The 19,523-nt window shown below is 36.6% G+C and overlaps 2 protein-coding genes across 2 annotated transcripts in view; both read right to left on the bottom strand.

Annotated features, from left to right (window-relative positions):
* LOC125786735 (cyclin-dependent kinase 5 activator 1-like) overlaps positions 1-19,523 on the bottom strand; it is an 832,135-nt gene that overhangs the window by 622,424 nt on the left and 190,188 nt on the right. The window lies entirely within an intron of this gene.
* antxr2a (ANTXR cell adhesion molecule 2a) overlaps positions 11,975-19,523 on the bottom strand; it is a 104,480-nt gene continuing 96,931 nt past the window's right edge. The window contains exon 17 of the mRNA XM_022664850.2: positions 11,975-15,530. Within this exon, the coding sequence (XP_022520571.2) occupies positions 15,495-15,530 (36 nt within the window). The 3' untranslated portion in view covers positions 11,975-15,494. The remainder of the gene's footprint in view (positions 15,531-19,523) is intronic.

Raw genomic sequence — 19,523 nt, 5'->3', positions numbered from 1 at the left:
TAAGAAAGAGACTGGGCAAAAATAGCCTGCATCTCTAAGAGTTCTAAGTTCTAAGACGAAAAACCACTGCTGACCAAAAAGAACATAAAGGCATGTCTCAGTTTTGCCAGAAAACATCTTGATGATCCTCAAGACTTGAACTGACGAGACATAAGTTTAACATTTTGAAAGATGTGTGTCCCTTTACATCAGGCGTACAATTAACAAATTATTTGAGAAAAAGATAATCATATTTACAGTACAACATGGTGGTGGTAGTGTGATGATGTTTTGCTGCTTCAGGACCTGAAATATTTGATAAATGGAACCGTAAATACCCCTGTTTACCAAGAAGTCCTGAGAATGAAAATGTCCAACCATCTGTTTGTGACCTCAAGCTAAAGAGCACTTGGGTTCTGCTGCAGGACAATGATCCAAAACACACCAACATGTCCCTTTTGGATTGGCTAAAAAAAACAAAGTGGCCTTTAGGGTGGCCTAGTCAACGTCCTGACCTGAATTTTGGCATGACCTTATAAAGGTGGTTTATCCTCAATAAACCCTCCAATGTGGCTGAATTACAACAATCCTGCAAAGAACAGCGGAGCCAAAATTCTTCCACAGCACTGTGTTCTCACAAACGCTTGATTTGAGTGGCTCAACCATGGCAAAAACAGCATCCCAAAAGAAGATGTGGTTGATGCAGTTTTTGCATTTTGTTTTATTCGTTTTACCATATTTACCGTTTTACCAGTTTCGATACTTTGCTCACAAGATAAATAGGATGGTTCAAATGAAAGATGCTATTTTCTGAACTGTGAATCAGATCCAAATATATAAGCTAAAATCTTTTAATGTCAAACCTAAATGTTTTTGGTTTACAGCAGAAATGAAAGGACTGGCCCTCAATGTTATGATGCTAATCAATGCTAATACCTTTGGAGGACACTGCAAGGTACTGTAAGGACTGACGAGACATACGTTCTAAGTTCTAAAACGAAAAACCACTGCTGACCAAAAAGAACATAAAGGCATGTCTAACTTTTGCCAGAAAACATCTCGATGATCCTCAAGACTTGGACTGACGAGACATAAGTTTAACATTATGGAAGGTGTGTGTCCTGTTACATCGACCTGCAAAACTTGCTGTGGTAAAATTGAAGCATAAATTATGTTGTCTACCAGAAAATCTTGAAGGAGAATGTTCGGCCATCAGTTTGTGACCTGAAGCTGAAGATTTTTATTTTTATTTTTTTATTAAAAAATCTTTTAATTTTAACCCCAAATGTTTTCACTCTACAGCAGAAATCAAAAGATTGGCCTCACTGTTCCAATACTTTTAGAGGACACTGTAAGGTACTGTGAGATTACGGTGGTCGGTGGTGTCCTTCAATAAATACAATAATTATTAAAAATACCACCAATATTGGTCAAATTCAGCCACACAGGTTGCGAGCGGGATGTGAAATCTCAGAACATTAGCACACATTTCCATAACATCTGCTGGTGAATTCTAAAAGCTGTTTGAGGCTTCTCGTAACACGGGCCTTTCTAAACGCGATGAGAGAACAATCACCTCCAGCCATTGTTCCTCTCCATGTTCATTAAACGAACTTTCCTGACCAGTGGCAAGGTGACAAAAAAAGCTAAGAAATGGAAGGAGTAGTTTGGAAGGGGCACTGGGTGATAAGCTCTCTTTTCTGCCCCGCCCCTAAACCCATACATCACCTAGTGCCCCTCCTCAAAAAAAAAAAGGTTTAAGCTTTATTACTTCTTTAAGAATTCAGGCTGTTTAACATTTTGTGGTTTCACCATTTTATTACACAAATAGGTACCACTTTAAAATAAATACAATAATTATTAAAAATACCACCAATATTGGTTAAATTCAGCCACACCGGTTGCGAGCGGGATGTGAAATCTCAGAACATTAGCACACATTTCCATAACATCTGCTGGTGAATTCTAAAAGCTGTTTGAGGCTTCTCGTGACACGGGCCTTTCTAAACGCGATGAGAGAACAATCACCCCCAGCCATTGTTCCTCTCCATGTTCATTAAATGAACTTTCCTGACCAGTGGCAAGGTGACTCTCTCCGCGCTGCCGCCGGCCCCGCCCACCGTCCGAGGCAATTAAACACTCCTCGCTTTGGATTGGCTCAGAGGCTCCTCTGTCAGTTCGGGTGCCAGGGTGAGTGGAAGCAAAGGCTGCCCGGACAATATTTTCTCTCTCATACGCGAGCCTTCAGTGAGCTGACGCTCGTATGCTGGGTTTTATCATTAGCAAACGGAGCTCTGGCCCCGCAGCGCTGAGGTGAGTGTGTTGGCGTCTGAGTCAACACATGCCTCATGGTAGTTTACCGCACATATTGTGTTGAGCTGCTTTTTTTGTGTTGTCTGTTTTCAGAGACTCGTAGGTGCTCTGCGTTATCAGGTTAACGTTCACAAGTCTGGCTGGATTTACTGAAATCCGCGGGGTGGATTTACTAAATGTTTGACAGGTTGTATTGTCTTACTGCAAAACATCTCTGATCATCAGCGACACTCTTAAAGAGGCACTAAACCCTCTGATTTTAGCTGACTCCACCCTCAGCTCAAATTTAAAAAATGCTAAGAAATGGAAGGAGTAGTTTGGAAGGGGTTTAACACCATTTTATTACAAAAATGGGTACCACTTTAAAATAAGACTACCCTTATAAATGGTTTATAAATTAGATTATTAAGTATTATTGATTAGGTTGTAAATGCCTTAAAACCATTGATAAGCAGTAACAACACATCAATTAAAAAGGCAACAGTGATCCAGTGAGTCATGTTTTTTGTAAAGAGTTAAACATACTTACAAATATATTAATATGACAAGTTTAATGCTGATTGATGGAAAACACAAAGTAAGATAAATATCTAGAAATATCTGAGGTTTGACAGTAGAAATGAGTGTGAAATCACTACTTTGCCATTTTTTGAACTCACTGTTGTCATTTCTATCCATGTTGTTATTTATTTATTAACTGCTTATTAATGAGTTTTAAAGTATTTGCAGCCTAAGTAATAAATCGCTTATAAACCATTCATAATCCCTTTATAAAGGTAGTCTTATTTTAAAGTGGTACCCAAAAATGTTTTAAACATTTATAGGCACTTTTATCAATTTAACATGATAAACTCCAGTCAGGATTTTGACCAAATCACAGCACAGAGTCCACTGTAGTAAAAGTTCTAAATAACATTCGCCTAAACTCAGACTCTAGCAAACTCTCTCACTCTTTCACCCTTGTGAAAAAGTGTACTTAAACTAAATGCAGAATAATTAAAACTGTGCTACTGAAGCTTTTATGTGTATATAAAATAAACTATACTTATAAACTATAAATAAACTGTACTTTAATAATAATATTTTTATACTTTAAAATGTTTTTCTTCATAGTTTGGTTTACAATAATATATAATGCAAAACATAAAAAAAGAAAAAACACTGAATTTAAGGTGTATCCGAATTTTTTACTAGTACTGTTTAGGAGTCGTAAAGTCACTTTAACAAAAAAGCCTCAGAGGGAGAAAGTAATTAAGTGAGTAACGTTTGCGATTACTAAAATTAATTGAAAAAGAATGAATGGGGTCCTTCTAAACAAAAGAATATTTAGAATATCTGATAGCTTTATGAGCGCAGAATTTATCATGTTTCAATTGAACTATGTAGTAGTTTTAAATTACTAAACAAAGCACAGCTAGCGCGTCACAATGCTTGTTGCTATCTTACACCCCGTAAACGGTCTATTTTCACGCCTTGCACCCATGCTGTTAAATGGCATTTTATTTAGTTTAGGAATATATTTACGTTGATGGGCGTGGTGGTCTGAAAGTGAGGTGTGTTCAGGTAAATTTTTGTCATCTGTTGGATGCACCACTGACTGAAATTAACCTAGACAACAGTCAATCATCAGGGTCCATTCCTGTACACCTCCGCTCGTTAAACACACACACACACACAGACGAGCTGCAGAGCACAAACCCGACTTGTAACTCAATAAAGAGAATAAAGAATAAAATAACATTGCTGTTCCCTTAAATGACCGTGAACACACAGGCCAGTTTCCTCTGCTGTGAAGCTCAAAAGCGCAGCACTGTTAAGATATGAACATGCCAAAGTCATAGCTCACCCGCTTCTTAAAGAGAGTGACAGAGAGTGAATGAGAAGTGACACACTGATGGATTTATTTCACATAACGCCCAAACCCAACCATGAATAATTAAGAGAATTAGAATTAGCCTTTTGCACACTTTGAGCTGAGCAAGGTGTTTTTTTTGTGCCCTCACAATACCCAAAGACACACCAACATGCCCTAAAACCAGCTGCCTGTGTGTATAGATCGCTAAAACAGGGCACATTGGCCTACAAAAGCATGGCCAGACATTGAGCATCCAAAAAATACACTTCAAAAAATCATACTAAATATTTTCCAAAACAGCTGATTGCATCCTACGAGTTAAAATGAGCCTGAAAGCAGTAATCCTCCCCCTGCACTCTCCCAACGCTGGAAAGTACAGACTATTTTACAATATGAGAGGGATTAGCTTTTATTTGCTTTGAAATATGAAGCATGAAATCGAGTGTGAAGTCTAACAAGTGGGTCTTAAGGGAAACTGCCATCGCCAGCTTCCACAGAGAGGCCTCTGTATGAAAGGTTATCATGCATAAATATCTGATTCCACACTTCCCCACATTTCTGTAACAACTGTGACAAGTGGGATAACCTGCGGGGCTAGACGGGCTTAAGGAGCAAACAGCTGCCTAAGCCTGCGCTCTCGATTAGATCCAACCAAAGGAAGCGTAATTTGATTTTTACGAGCGTTTAAAATAAGCATATGGTTTGCGTATTTTTTTTTACAAGAGCGTTTAGGCTAGTTTCAGGCCCTTTTTTTCTTTTTTTTTTGTATATAAGCAATCTGTACTGTCAGTTCCTTAAGTATTTGGACAGTGATAAAAAGTTTGAATTGTTGTTGCTGCCTTTATTTAAAATAAAGAAATCGAGATAAAGTGATCAGTATGTAGAATATTAGCTTTAATTTAAGAGGTTTAACAAATATTAAATTAACAAGTCCCTCCAATACCACAGGATCAAAGATAATTGGACAAACTAATGTAACTGTAAGTTAAAAGCATAATTTTTATGTAATTGCTGCATTCCAAATGCTAGGCATCTTCTGAAAAATCTGAAATTAGCTAAAAAATGCTCCAGACAGAGTTCTTACAAAAACTACAAATTGTGATCAGGGCTCCAAGTGGTCCAGCGGGCTAAGCACTGCCACTATGATCGAGAGATCGGCAACTCGAATCCCGGTCATGCAGCTTGCCTTTAGCTGCCAGAGCCCAGAGAGAGCACAATTGGCCTTGCTCTCTCTGGGTGGGTAGATGGCACTCCTAGGGTGATGTCGATCAGCACAAGGCATCTGTGAGCTGATGTATCAGAACCGAGTCACTGTGCTTTCCTCCGAGTGTGCTGTGATGTTACTCAGCAATGCTGCGTCAGCAACAGTTTGAAAAGAGGCCGAGTCTGACTTCACATGTATCAGAGGAGGCATGTGCTAGTCTTCACCCTCCTGGTGTTGGAGCATCACTAGGGGGATAGCGGGAGTCCTAATGAGTGGGTTGGGTAATTGGCTGTGTAAATTGGGGAGAAATTTGGATAAAAATTCATCATTTTGACTTGATTCAGGGGTTCAATAAAATTGAGAATTGTGGTAAACTGAGATGCTGGTGTAACTGATATACCAACTTTTTCACATGATCTGGCTCTCTCATTTTATAGTCAGATCTGCTGGAGTTTTTATCCACACTGTAATAATCTCACATTATCTGTACTTCATAAATATGAACTGAAATTATTTATTTACTTATTTATTTTTACCATTTATCGAGTTAATGATCTCCCTTGACACTGATGAAAGTTTGATGGGGATGGGGATATCTTCCATAACTGACTATTTTTTTTTATTTTTCTTGTTAATAAGAATTGGGATTGACCATCAACATTACTTTTATTATTCGTATTTTCACCACCAATTTCTCAATAATTTACAAGCATTTTTTTTTCAGTTTTTCTTCAGCTTTGAGGGAGTTTTTGTTGATTTTGTTGAGTTATCTCATTACTGATTTTTGTATGCTTGCTTTGGGACACCAGTTGTAAAAAAGCTTTGATGTGATTTAATGAAATGATGAGGGAACAGGTCATACCGGATCATAGAATGTCTTTTATTTTATTTTTATTTTATTTTGTTTATCATTTTATCATCCATACATTTTTAAGCCTTTAAAATTAGAGGAACAATGTAAAAATTGCTTAATTTCTAAGTTGTGGTTGTGGTATTATGGTTATGCAATATTTTTGGTTAAATCACTCAAATTCAAGCTGAAATTCTCATTTTAATTACATCTTGATTACTTTATTTGTCTTTGTCAAAATAGTTATGAACCTAACTAACTGTAATTGTAACAGTTTTTACCTGAAATCTGCTAAACGTTTCAGGAACACCTTTCCAGGATATAACAATCATTCCAATATATGAAGACAGAGACATTTACAAAAAATGATCAATTTAAAGCAGTATAATTCAGCATTAATCCCTCATAAGACATTGAAGCACCGTTATGATGAAGCGTGCAGTTCTGCTCATTCAGGCATTACAGGCAAAGGGGTTATGACTCAGACTGTCCTATAAAGAGTTCTTCTGAAAAACGTCTATTCATTGGTCACACAAATGGAGAACAATCTAATGAGACTTCATGGTGACATCACCAGAAAAGTCAGATTTGATAGGTTTTTTTTTTTTTTTTTTTCTGGCCCTCTTACCTTGCATCGTCACCTCTTTGGGTCCAATACTGATAGTTCCCATTAACAGCTACTAAATAAAAATAGTAGTCAAAATTCTGCAGACAGGGTTCTTCTTTATGGGATTCAGGGGTTCAGTGACATTGAGAATTATGGTAAACTGAGGTGCTAGTGCTGGTATACAGCTCTGGAAAAAAATCCAAATTCCACATAAACATTTAAAAAACATCCAAATTCCAAATAAAAAAATAAAAATGACCAAATTCCAAATAAGATTTTTTTTCATTTAGAGCTTTTATTTGCAGAAAATGGGAAATGGCTAAAATAACAAAAAGATGCAGAGCTTTCAGACCTCAATTAATGCAAAGAAAACAAGTTCATATGTATAATGTTTTAAGAAAAGTTCAGAAATCAATATTTGGTGGAATAACCCTGTTTTTTAATCACAGTTTTCATGCATCTTGGCATGTTCTCCTCCACCAGTCTTACACACTGCTTTTGGATAACTTTATGCAACTCCTGGTGCAAAAATTCAAGCAGTTCAGCTTGGTTTGAAGGTTTGTAATTATCCATCTTCCTCTTGATTATATTGCAATTTATATTTTAAATTTCTAGAGCTGTATTATCTTTGTCATGCGATCATTTGTGGATGGCGAAACAGATTGATGCCATTGTTTTTGGGTGTTGTTGAGTCTATGTTACCTTCTGTTTTTTTCTGTTAATCACATCTTGATTGCTTTGTTTTAAATTCACTAAAAGAGATGTACAAGCATTTTCTATTATATACCATTCATTCCATCTCATTAAATTACTTTTTCATATTACTTCAAAAGCGCTGTAATGATGAGGCGTGCAGTTCTGCTCATTCACAGCACTTTTCCAGCCTGAGCAGAAAGTGTCCCCCTTTTAAAGTAATGTTGCATCACAGGCAGAGGGGTTACGACTCTTTCACAAAGTTGCTTTACTACTGAAGCCAGGTGCGTGAAACTTCAGTCACGCCTCATTTGTGAAGGCAATTGGCTCAGAAGGTGTTCAGGCAGAGCGAGGAGGTTTCAGTAACACGTGTGGGGGGGGTAGAAGACGAGGTTAGAACACAGTAGAAGGCCGCATATCGTCGCTGTCTTATGAAAAACACTTATCTCCATTTTTATCGATTTTTAGCTACAAAATTTGAACAGGCAAAATGTCCCTTACAGTGTGCCAAAATGTCTTAATGAAGAAACCAATAGAAACTCCACAAAATGACGTGAAATAAACTCTTTTTACATTGACTTCCTTTGAAAGTTTACAAGGTTTTTTCTCTCTCCTGTAAAGTTGCTGTTTTGGAGATAAGTGTTTTTCATTAGACAGCGACGATATTTACTGAGGGTCTGAGAGTGTGCTTAACAAGGGCCTGGCTGGGGGGGTGAGTATTGCGTGGTTGTGTTTTGTTCGGGGTGGAGGTCAGTGGCAGGTGGAGTTTCAGCTGAATAAAATACTCTCAGTGCTTACATTAGCCCCCTGGTAAGGGACTGTGACTTCAGTGAGATCTTGTGAGATGAGAAACGTGTGAGAAATGACCGAGGTAGATAATGTGGAGTGGCACTGAAAAGAGCCTTTAAGCCTTTATGGCTTGCAAAAGTATTCATACCCCTTGAACTTTTCCACATTTTGTCACCTTACAACCACAAACTTAAATGTATTTATTGAGATTGTAATGGTAGACAAACACAAGTAACACATAAGTGTGAAGTTTAACGAAAATGATACATGGTTAATAACATTTTTATCAAATAAAAAATCTGAGTGTGTTTGACGTGTGTGACGTGCAAAAGTATTCAACCTCAGTATCAGTATGAAGTAGAGACACCATTCGCTGCAAACTCCAAAGTGCTTTGGAGTTTGTCTACCAGCTTTGCACATCTAGAGACTGAGATTTTTGCTCCATTCTTCTTTATAAAACAGCTCAAGCTCAGCCAAGTTGGATGGAGAGCGTCTGTGAACAGCAGTTTTCATGTCTTGCCACAAAAGCTTAATGTGATTTAAGACTGGGCCATTCTAAAACGTGAATATTATTTATTATATTATATTATTTATTATATTATCTAAATCATTCCACTGTAGCTCTGGCTGTATGTTGAGGGTCATTGTCTTGTTGGAAGGTGAATCTCCTTCCCAGTGTTTTGTTGCCTCCAACAGGTTTTCTTCCAGGATTGCTCTGTATTTAACTTCATCGATCCTCCAGTCAACTCTGACCAGCTCCTCTGTCCCTGCTAAAGAAAAGAATCCCCACAGCATGATGCTGCCACCACCATGTTTCACAGTGGGCATGGTGTGTTCAGGGTCATGAGCAGTACTACTTTTCTTCCCCATATAGCGCTTTGCATTTAGGCCAGAAAGTTCAACATTGGTTTAATCTGACCACAGAACATTATTCCACATTTCTTTTAACAATGGATTTCTTCTTGACATTCTTCCATAAAGGCCATATTTGTGGAGTGCATTACTTATGATAATTCTCCCACCTGAGTTGTGGATTTCTGCAGCTCCTTCAGAGTGACCATGGGCCTCTTGGCTGTTTCTCTGACCAGTGGTCCTTGCTTGATCTGTCAGTTTAGGTGAATGACCATACCTTGGTAGGTTTGCAGGTCTAGAGTAATTTTTCTATTTTTGGATGATTGATTGTAAAGTGCTCAATGGGAGGTTCATATCTTTTTATAACCTAACCCTGCTTTAAATATCTCCACAATTTTATCTCTGACCTGTCGTGTGATTTTCTTGGTCTTCGTGATGCTGTTTGGTCACTAGTGTTCTAGTGTTCACTGAGGTCGCACAGAACAGTAGTATTTATACTGAGATTAAATTACACTCAGCTGAACTCTACTAACTCATTAAGTGAATTCTGAAGGCAATTGACAGTACTGGATTTTATTTAGGGGTTTTAGAGTAATACTTATTTGAATATTTTTGCATGTCACACATTTCAGACTTTGTTTGCCTATCACTAAAAATCTTAATAATTACATTCAAGTTTGTGGTTGTAATGTGTCAAAATGTGAAAAAGTACGAATACTATTGCAAGCCATTGTAGCTTTTGTGAGCAATGTCTTACTGAAACAGTGCACTGGAGTGTGCATTCATAGAGGGTAGGATCAATGGTTGCGGGACATTATTAACTGAATATTGGCCTGTAATAAAGACCAAAGATGATCTGTCACCAGACAAAATTACAGCCAAAACCATGAGATCAGGCCTTCTGGACACGTGACTACAAACCGCAGATCTTGTTGGTTGGTGGATGATTCCTTGACTGCTTGTCTCTGGTGATAGTTTTAATGATACCTCTTCAGATCTCATCTTCATGTAGGTAACTGCTGTAATATATTCTGATTTTAGGGTGGAATACACCTGCACACTTTACTAGTAACTAGTACGAGTAAAATTTTAACTTTTAAATTGATTTTAGACAGAAATAAAATATCAAATAGTTTTAAAACTTTTAAAATATTCAGATTATAACATTCAGCCTTATTTACCAACATTTCTTAAGAATTTAGTTTTCTTAAAGAATGTATTTTTTATTAAAACTCATTCATACAGTTTTAGTTTTTTTAGGATTCTGACATCCACAATTATTTTCTTATTTGGGATTTGTTTGAATTATAAGGACAATAGGATCCATTATTATAAGATTAGAACATTTTGTACTGGTACAGTATCCTATTTTTCATATAGTATAAACGTAACTACTATTATTTGTGCTGCTGTCCCACAAAATCCTTTTTCTCAGAAAAAGCGCATTTTTATAAAAAAAGGAAAATATAACTTTTTTATTTGAACAAAAGTCACTTTAGAAAATATCTATCTCTCAATTCAATTAAATTATTTTAAACAAGGTAAAGAAAGGCACTATAGGCATTTACATTACTTACATTACTTTTACTTTTATACTTTAAGTCGTTTTGGAAGCAGTACTTTTACTGGAGAAAAAGCTTGAGCTGATACTTCAACTTTTACAGAAGTATTTTAAACCATAGTATACTTCTACCTACAGAGTAAAACATGGGAAACTTTTTACACTTTTGAGAACAGTCAGATTTATTTGTAAAAAAGTAAAAAAAAAAAAAAAAAAGAATAGTTGATATAAGGATTTTGAGAAAACTTGACTACATTTTACTACTTTTGTATGTACCTAAAAAGCCATCTGTGAAAATTGGTAGAATTCTTTATATTTATTTATAAAGGTGTTTATATATATTTATACAAATGTTCCCATATTAAATGATCTTACTTTAGTAATTAGTTCATTTATTCACTATATTTGTTTTCAGATATTTCCTCGACACCCCACTAATTACATGTTTTTTGATACAGATGAATTTGATACAGAAGCATTACACAATTTTTACACTTTGTTCATCAATTTATCTGATCAAATAATAGAAACAAATAGTAGACATGGTGAAACAAATGCTTAGACTATTGACTATTAAAAGACTATTCAAAAGTCTTTATTCTAATATTAGTGTTATTTCTAAAACATGTTCTTACCTTTTCTACTAATATATATATATATATATATATATATATATATATATACACAACAGCTTTTTTATTGTATTTTATTACTGTATAAAAATATAATTTGATTTTAAATATAATTAAAAATGAAATATAATTTTAATACAACAAGCAAAACATATATATATTAATAAAATTAAAATAAATGAATAATTTGGGCTGACCATTTTTGTTCACACTATAGTTCTTCTTTTAAAAAAATGAACCGCCATAAAAAGCTAAACAAATTTATAAATAAATAGATTATAAATAATGATATAATAAATAATAAATTATAGAAACTGCTAAATAATTATGTGTGGGGTGTGAGTATGTGCTGCTGGAGCTGTAGAACAGCACTGTAATATCTAAAACAGGTCAACTCAGTGCTCCAGTGAAATGAGGAGATAAGTGGACGGATAAGCAGATATTTTGGTATAAAGCAGTGTATAAATGTGCAGGAAAGCATATGAAAATATGGCTTTTAATATCTTTATAATATTGCTATGTGTTTTAAGCTGTGCAAATGGTCAGCTGAGCAAAGTAATCTGCTTATGTGTGGCGACTGATGAATCAGTTAACGTCCAGTGATACCATCTGGGTGCTGAGAGAGAGTGACCGCAGCCGTGCTTTTTACAAAATACGCATTTATTTATTTCATACAAACGGAGACAGAGCAGTAACGGACAGAAAATAGAGGTTTGATCACAATAAAAAAGAGAAATGGAATTAAAAATGCATTACAATGAAGTGCAGTGTGAGAGTGTTTTAGCACAAGTGAAACTTCTACTGCGTCTATAAAATAACTGCAAAAATATAAAACTATTATTATTAATATACACAATAATTAACAACTAATTAAAACTAATTTTCTGAAAATAAAAGCTGGTTCATTTTAACTTGATGCATGATGTGAAGCTTATAAGTTACTATAAAAGAGTGTGATTTCTGCTGATGCTGATTTTTGGTGCGCGCTGTTGAAGAGAGGAACATGGACTTGAAACGAGGGTGTTGTACATTCAGTGGCCAGAGTTCAGTGATATGTTTACAATCACAGCATTACAGATTATAAAACACACAGATCAACAATCTCAATTTTCATTATTTAAAAGGCACAGACTGGGATTATATATATGGCAAAGTTGTGCTTGTCTCTACACAGAATATAGTGCATTTATTTGTTCCAACAATCGAAAATTTATTTAAAAGTAATTTTAATAGAAATCTAATTAAACAAAATGTAAATATGAAATATTTCATCTTTTTTCATCATTTTACTTCTAATTGTGCAGCCAATTTAAATATAACAAAATACATTTATAAAATGTATAGTTATAATAATTAATAATTAAATACTTTTTAACAAAACTGTTAAAAAGGTTTTATGCTCACTTTAAAAAAGGGCTTTGCGATACCAAAAAAAATCTAAAACAATTTTTCTTGCAAATAATATTGTGATAATGTAAAAAAAAGGCAATTTAAACTTTTTTTTTTTCAATTGCCACCTTCCCCTCTCCATATACATTGTGTGCACACAAAATAAGGCAAATAAACTAAGAATAAGAATAATAATATAAACACATAAATATAAAACAATATATAAAAAAAGTAATACTGAGACAAATATTTAAAACACATAGAAAAAAATATAGATAAAAATAAAAATAAAAAAACACAAAAAAACGCAACCCTGCGCTCTCTCTCCACCAGAGTGCTTTGGAGAGGCCAGGGCGAAATCGTGCTGCTTAATTGTACGCAGTGAGTTAGTACGCTGAAAAAAAGCTGTGTTGTGACCAATATGTAAATATGTACGCTCATTAGTAAGGGTTAATAACAGTTCTTCGATTCCTGACAAAACAAAACAAAAAAATACATTAATCACGATTTATCAGTTTTAGATAAATTTATCGGGGAGAAAAAGGTGCATCACGCTTTTTTTTTTTTTTAAGTACATCAGCAGAATAGGAATATATATATATATTTTTTTTAAATATATGTCACTTTGTACGTTTATTTTTTTATTTTTTCAGGTCTAGAAGACTAATGCTCGTCTCTTACAGTTGAAGACGAGCACAACAAAGGAATAATTAGACCGGGCCTGGGCGCTTGTGTGTGTGCGACGCCCCTACTGTCTGGTGCACTTGCATGCCCAGGCGAGTGGGAGCCGCTGCACCCTGTTCTGTTCCCCCCTCAAACTTGATGGTTGTTGAACTTATTTTTAGTGTCATTTGATAAGCTTCCCTGCTTGCACCGAGACATCCCACTGACCCAGCCACTGGTCATTGTCTATACCGCTTCCCGTCAAAGCTGGCGCGCTTTGTCAGATTTCGACTCGAATATCCATTTTGCATCTGAAGTAGCGTATCGAAAGTGACTGGATCGTTCGAGCCTTTTTCTTCAGCTGCCGCCCCTTTTCCTCCCCCCGCAGTGTTTCCGCCCGCACTGGCATCATTTCGCGAACGGCGTCGTGACAGCGCGCCGGCCGGACCCACAACAATACAATACACAATATATAAATATATATATATATGTGTGTGTGTACTGCTCGTTTTTTTTGTGTATGTGTGTATGTGTTTTAGAGAGAGAAGGGGGGGGGGTTGTTAAACTGTATGAGAATCATTTCTGAAAATGAACAATACTTACTTATCCATCCATCGCCCATCATCCCCTTTTTTTTTGTTCCTTTTGGAGAGATATATATTTTTTTAATTTCAGACCTTTTCATTCATTGTAAGGAAGTTACTCCCGGGAGTAACAGGAGTAACGGGTCATTCAATGTCAGGAGGCATTGAAAAAAAAAAAAAAAAAGGAACAAAAAAAGAGATGAGCTAAAGCTATCTTCACAGGCTGCTGCTTTCTGTTGCTTTTAATTATTTTAATTAAACTTTGATACTCAGATACTGAGTATCGGTGCTGAGCGAGCTGCTGGGTCGAGACGCCGTCGGGGAGACCCCTCAGAGAGAAAAGCAGCGATGAGGGGAAAGACTGGATATCTTAAAAAATGTAAAAAAAAAAAAAAAAAAAAAAAACTGGACACATTGATGGGTGGTGATAGTTCGAGCACTGGAGAGCGAGGAAACACAGGAGGGTGGGTAAGAGGGAGGCTTGCTGGAGGGGAGGGTGCCGAAAAAAAAAAAAAAAAAAAAAAAAACATGAAAACATACAAACTACCATGTCAAGGTCTTGAAGCATCTGTCCCTCAAAAAGTAGCCGCAGTCCTTCGGTCACACGGCCTGTCTTGCGGTGCAATAACGCTCTATTAATTTTTAGGTCCCGAGTGCACAATGATAGAAAGGTGTCTTCACGAACTAAAGGGCAAAGTCTTATTGCGTCCAGTACCTTAAGGGCGTTCTGTCTACAATTTGTCATGCGTGTGCACTTCTCAGTGTTAAAATGACAAGATCTCCAGTCAAAGAGGTCCCGCCAGGCATCGGGCGGGCGATACTGGACATGGAGAGGCTTTGTGGTGAGACATTGCCAAAAGGCACTGGACTTCTGCACTCCCCGAGCCTCTACTGGGATTATTTCTACTTCCACGCCAACGGCAAACAGCCTCTACTCGTTCTGTGTGTGTGTGTGTGTATTTTCTATTTTTTTTGTGTTTTCGTTTTTTTAAATAGCCTCCGTCTGTGTCCATTAAAATTAGTTTTTTTCCCCCCACAGAAGGCACAATATGGTCAGAATATGTTAAGCCTTTGGTGCGCACAAAGCGGCTAACCCGATCCGGCACAAATTCAGGCACTTTCTGCTGTATTTACTTTATCTGAGTTTATCGGAGTTTAGGCTAAAACACATAATCATGACTCAATCCTCCTTTAGCAGCTTGAGGGTTACAATATAAATAATTTAAAGCAGATGTAGCGACTGGGTTCGGCCAATGCGGAGAATTAAATGAGCCCTACGCGGATATGTGCTGCGCTTCTGATGCTCTGCAAACAAGATATTTGTGTTTATATATATATATATATATATATATATATATATATATATACATATACACACACACACACACACACACATATATATATATATATATATAAACTCCAACAAAAACTGATTGTTGAAGACCTGATGTTTTTTCTTTTTTTTTTTTCGTTGTCCACTCTGAAATATTGGGCGTCCACATATTTCAGCGATTGAAGTCTGTCTACTGCCGCACACGGCTGAAATTCATACACCGTCCCTGCAAGACAAAAAAGAAAGAAAAAAAAAAGAAAATAAATTCAGTACATTTAATTCTGATGTCATACAATAGAGTTTAAAAAAATTATCACAATTAATTAATGCATTATTATAGCTTTTTGAATTTTTTTTATAATTGTACAAAATCTGCAAGGTCAAACGTTGCATATGGTAGATGTGGTATTTAATATTAAGCTGCATTAAAATACAATCTGCGGACACTAATATGCCCGTGCATAATATTCCACTTAATTCCATTTAAATACATGTAAATCCATTTACATTTAATTCCATTTAAATACAGGCAGGACTTAAAATAAATAGTGAAATCTACACATACTCCACTTTGCACATTTTTAAACACATACATATCATATATAATGTAATGCACATTATTTAAAATTATGAATTATGAATTAAAAAAAAATGTTTGGATGTGTTTATTCATACAAAAAAAAGCTTTTTGATTCTGGTGCTTTCCATGCAGCTATTGTGTATTATATTATATTATTCAATCTTGGCATATCTGTCTGTCCCTTTCTGGCAGACTGTTAAACACTTGTACAACACACACACACACACACACACACACACATCACAGACCACTGGGAAGATACTGGAGCCACTTGGACCACTGGCACCAAGAGGGAGCTCTCGCACAGCTTTTTCCTACCACCAAACACACACACACACACACATGCATGGATGCAGAATGTGTGTGTGTGTGTGTGTGTGGACGCGCTTTGTGGTCAGCTGAACCCAAAAGTGCTCTTTCTCCCTGCATGCTCTCTCTCTCTCTCTCTCTCTTTCTCTCTCTCTTTTTGTGTGTGTGTGTGTGTGTGTGTGTGTGTATTGGCACCTCTGACTTGCACTGTTTAGACAAATCCGTTTACACACTCTGAGGTCAGTTATCATACAGACCTATAGAGATACTTGTACATCTTGCTCATCTCTTGCTCATCAAGTAAATCCTAAATAACTCAGCATGCAGCATGCCATCAAATTTACTGCAAATTAATATATATATATATATATCAGACCTTAAGTCTGATAAGTTTATAATAAGATTCTCTATTAATATTGCCATCGTGTGCCCTACTTTCATCAATGATAATGCAAAGCAAAGCAAGCGCCGAGCGAAACCCCGGCGATGTCACGAACACGGACTATCGGCGAATGGTGGGCTTTGCGTCATCCCTCCACCGTAAGCCGCGTGAGGCAGACCCTCTGCGCTCCATCTCACTCTGTCAACAAATAAGGCGCATCAGATGCTGTTTTGGCCGCAGGCATCGGCGCGCCTAAGTTCACTGGATTTCGAGGACTTTGAGGTAGGCACTCGGAAAAGCTGTCCTCCCTCCCCGCCGTGCGCGCCGCGCCTGCGAATCGTCTCCGCAGAGAGAGATAACCAGGTGCGGTGCAATACGGTCAGGCCCTCACTGTGCCACTCGCTCCAAGGCACCAGGCTCGGACTTGGCAGTGGGCGCTCTGCTCTGTGCCATGTCGGGCTGAGATGGGCAAGGCCCACCTGTGCCACCAGACCAGAAGGACAGTGAGCTGGATGTCGGTTTAGAGAGCTAGGATGAGGACCATGGATGAGTGAGAGGGTCTATTGGTAGTCATTGGGAGTGAAGTGAATGGATGGATCAGCTACTATTATAAAATCTGTTTAACACTTTTGCTTGATGTCTTATGTGAAATATAAATGGTTTATAATGTTGAACATTCACTACAATTTAATTTTTCTGTACTTTGTGTGGAAAAGATTTTAGTTTCTAGTCAAAAAAATGGTGCCTTAACTTTGAAGTGTTCGTAATTGTGTATACTGAACTTCTAACACTGAGTGATTAGAAAGTAGCACAAGACAATCCATGTCTTGTGTTCTATTAGGGCTGCAAACTAATGATTATTTTGTTAGTCGACTAATCTGATGATTATTTTTTTTGATTAGTCGATTGGTCAATGATTATTTCTGCCTCCATCTCTTAAAACGATAGAAACAGCTGAACCCAAGATTTAAAAGGCATTTAAATATCTATATGTTGTTTAAAAGTGGAGAGTACTGATATTTAGTGATTAAATATGTAATCTGTTGAATTTGGGCACTTTTGGAGACAGACTAAGTTGAGTGTAACTTGTGTAGCTTTGGTATTTGATTTGGTTTATCGTTTTATTTACTGCATTCTTGGTATTGGGAAAGTTACTTCAGATGCTTCCCTAATATTAGGTTTTGTCTAACTGGAAATATTGTGAAATTAAACATTCTAATAATGCCATGTTGTTTAAAAGTGGAGAATACTGATATTTAGTGAGTAAATATGTAATCTGTTGTGTTTGGGCACTTTTGGAGACAGACTAAGTTGAGTGTAACCTGTGTGAGTGAGCCATATTACCCATCTCCCATTGCACTTCTGTCCCCAGCACTTTGTGTAATGCGGTACTGTTACAAATGAACGATTAGTCAACATTAAAATTTGTAGTCGACAAATTAAAATAATCAGCATTGTCGATTATATTGACTAATCGTTGCAGCACTATGGTCTGTTATAGTACTATTGAAGCATGTACATTATAAACATGCTGTTTTATCCCAGAAGCAAGAAGAGTGGGGAACTCTGGTTCTAGAAAGCCAGGCTGCTTTACAGTTTTCCACACTCCTGAATTAACCTTTGACCTGTTGATTTCCAGGTTTAGTTAGTGTGTCAACAGTGTTTACTTTCCTATGTTTTACACATGATGGGAGCACATCTTTATAGTTTTGGTATTTGATGTGTTTATCATTTTATTTATTGTATTCTTAGTTTTGGGAAAGTTACTTCAGATTTTGTTTAACAGTGAAATAAACATTCTAATTATGCTTTAATACTAAAAATTATTATATCACACGTTTTAGAAAATTCCTGACACATTATTTTATCATTGTATCAAACTAAGGGTCCTATTTTAGTGATCTATAGGCGAGCTGTCAGCCGAGCACCGTGCAGCTTGATTTAGAGCATGTCAGTGTGTCTTTGCTATCATAATGACAGAAAAAGTACTAATTCTCTTAATTAATCATGGGTGTGTTTTAGGCGTATTGTAAAATAAAAGCCAGGTGCGCTCTGATTTTGGTGGACTGCCAAGATAGCAATACACCAGAAATTTACCTGAAATATATTCACATATATTTAACTGACGCATGCGCAAGGCGTGTATATGGACTGTTGACAGGGTGTAAGATAGCAATGAGCATCGCGACAAGCCTTGCAGAGGGTAAAAAAGGGCCCTAACAATCCTGGAAGCTTTTAAAAACATTGCTAATTCTTCTAAAAATTCCCTTGCACATTGTTATAGTGTAATAACTGTGTGTGTATATGTTGTACATCCCGGGACTGCATTCCAATTCACTGTATTGAATCATGACACCACTACTATTATTTTTAACTACTGGCCTATAAAAGTAAAATGCCACTGGGCCACGCACCAAACAATCCAAAAACTGATAGTTTGAGACTGAGAACATAGAGTAAGTGATAATCTGCTCGTTGTCAAGGTCTGCAATTTCTACACAACCAGTTGGAGACATACTGAAACTGTAGACTTTTGCAGTTTCACACATCTCTCACTCTGTTTAAAATTTCCAACAACTCTGTCGCACGATGCATTCATTTTCCTATATTAGGCTGACCTAATTCGCACCATCAGCAGCATGCTGATTACTTTACATTACTTTTTTTTTTAGATTCCTCTGTTTCTGATTTGTTTTTTAGGTGACAAAACTGTACGTTCCAACATGACTGCACCACATTGGGTCTGCAATTTTACAATTGGTGCTTACAATAATAACAATAAGGTGCTTGGTGTGGTGAAGTAGATAATGCCACCCTCTACCAGTGAGCTACAATGTGGGAGGCTGGGGTTCAAGTCCAGGTCTGGGTGACTATGTTGTGCTACACCAATATGAGTCCTTGGGCAAGACTCCTAACACTACTTTGACCCACCTTTGTAATAGCAATAA

This window comes from Astyanax mexicanus, chromosome 22 (genome assembly GCF_023375975.1).
Source record: "Astyanax mexicanus isolate ESR-SI-001 chromosome 22, AstMex3_surface, whole genome shotgun sequence".
In the NCBI taxonomy this organism is placed as follows: domain Eukaryota; kingdom Metazoa; phylum Chordata; class Actinopteri; order Characiformes; family Acestrorhamphidae; genus Astyanax; species Astyanax mexicanus.
Note: the sequence above shows the minus strand (reverse complement) of the source record. Positions and strands in the feature narration are given on the sequence as shown.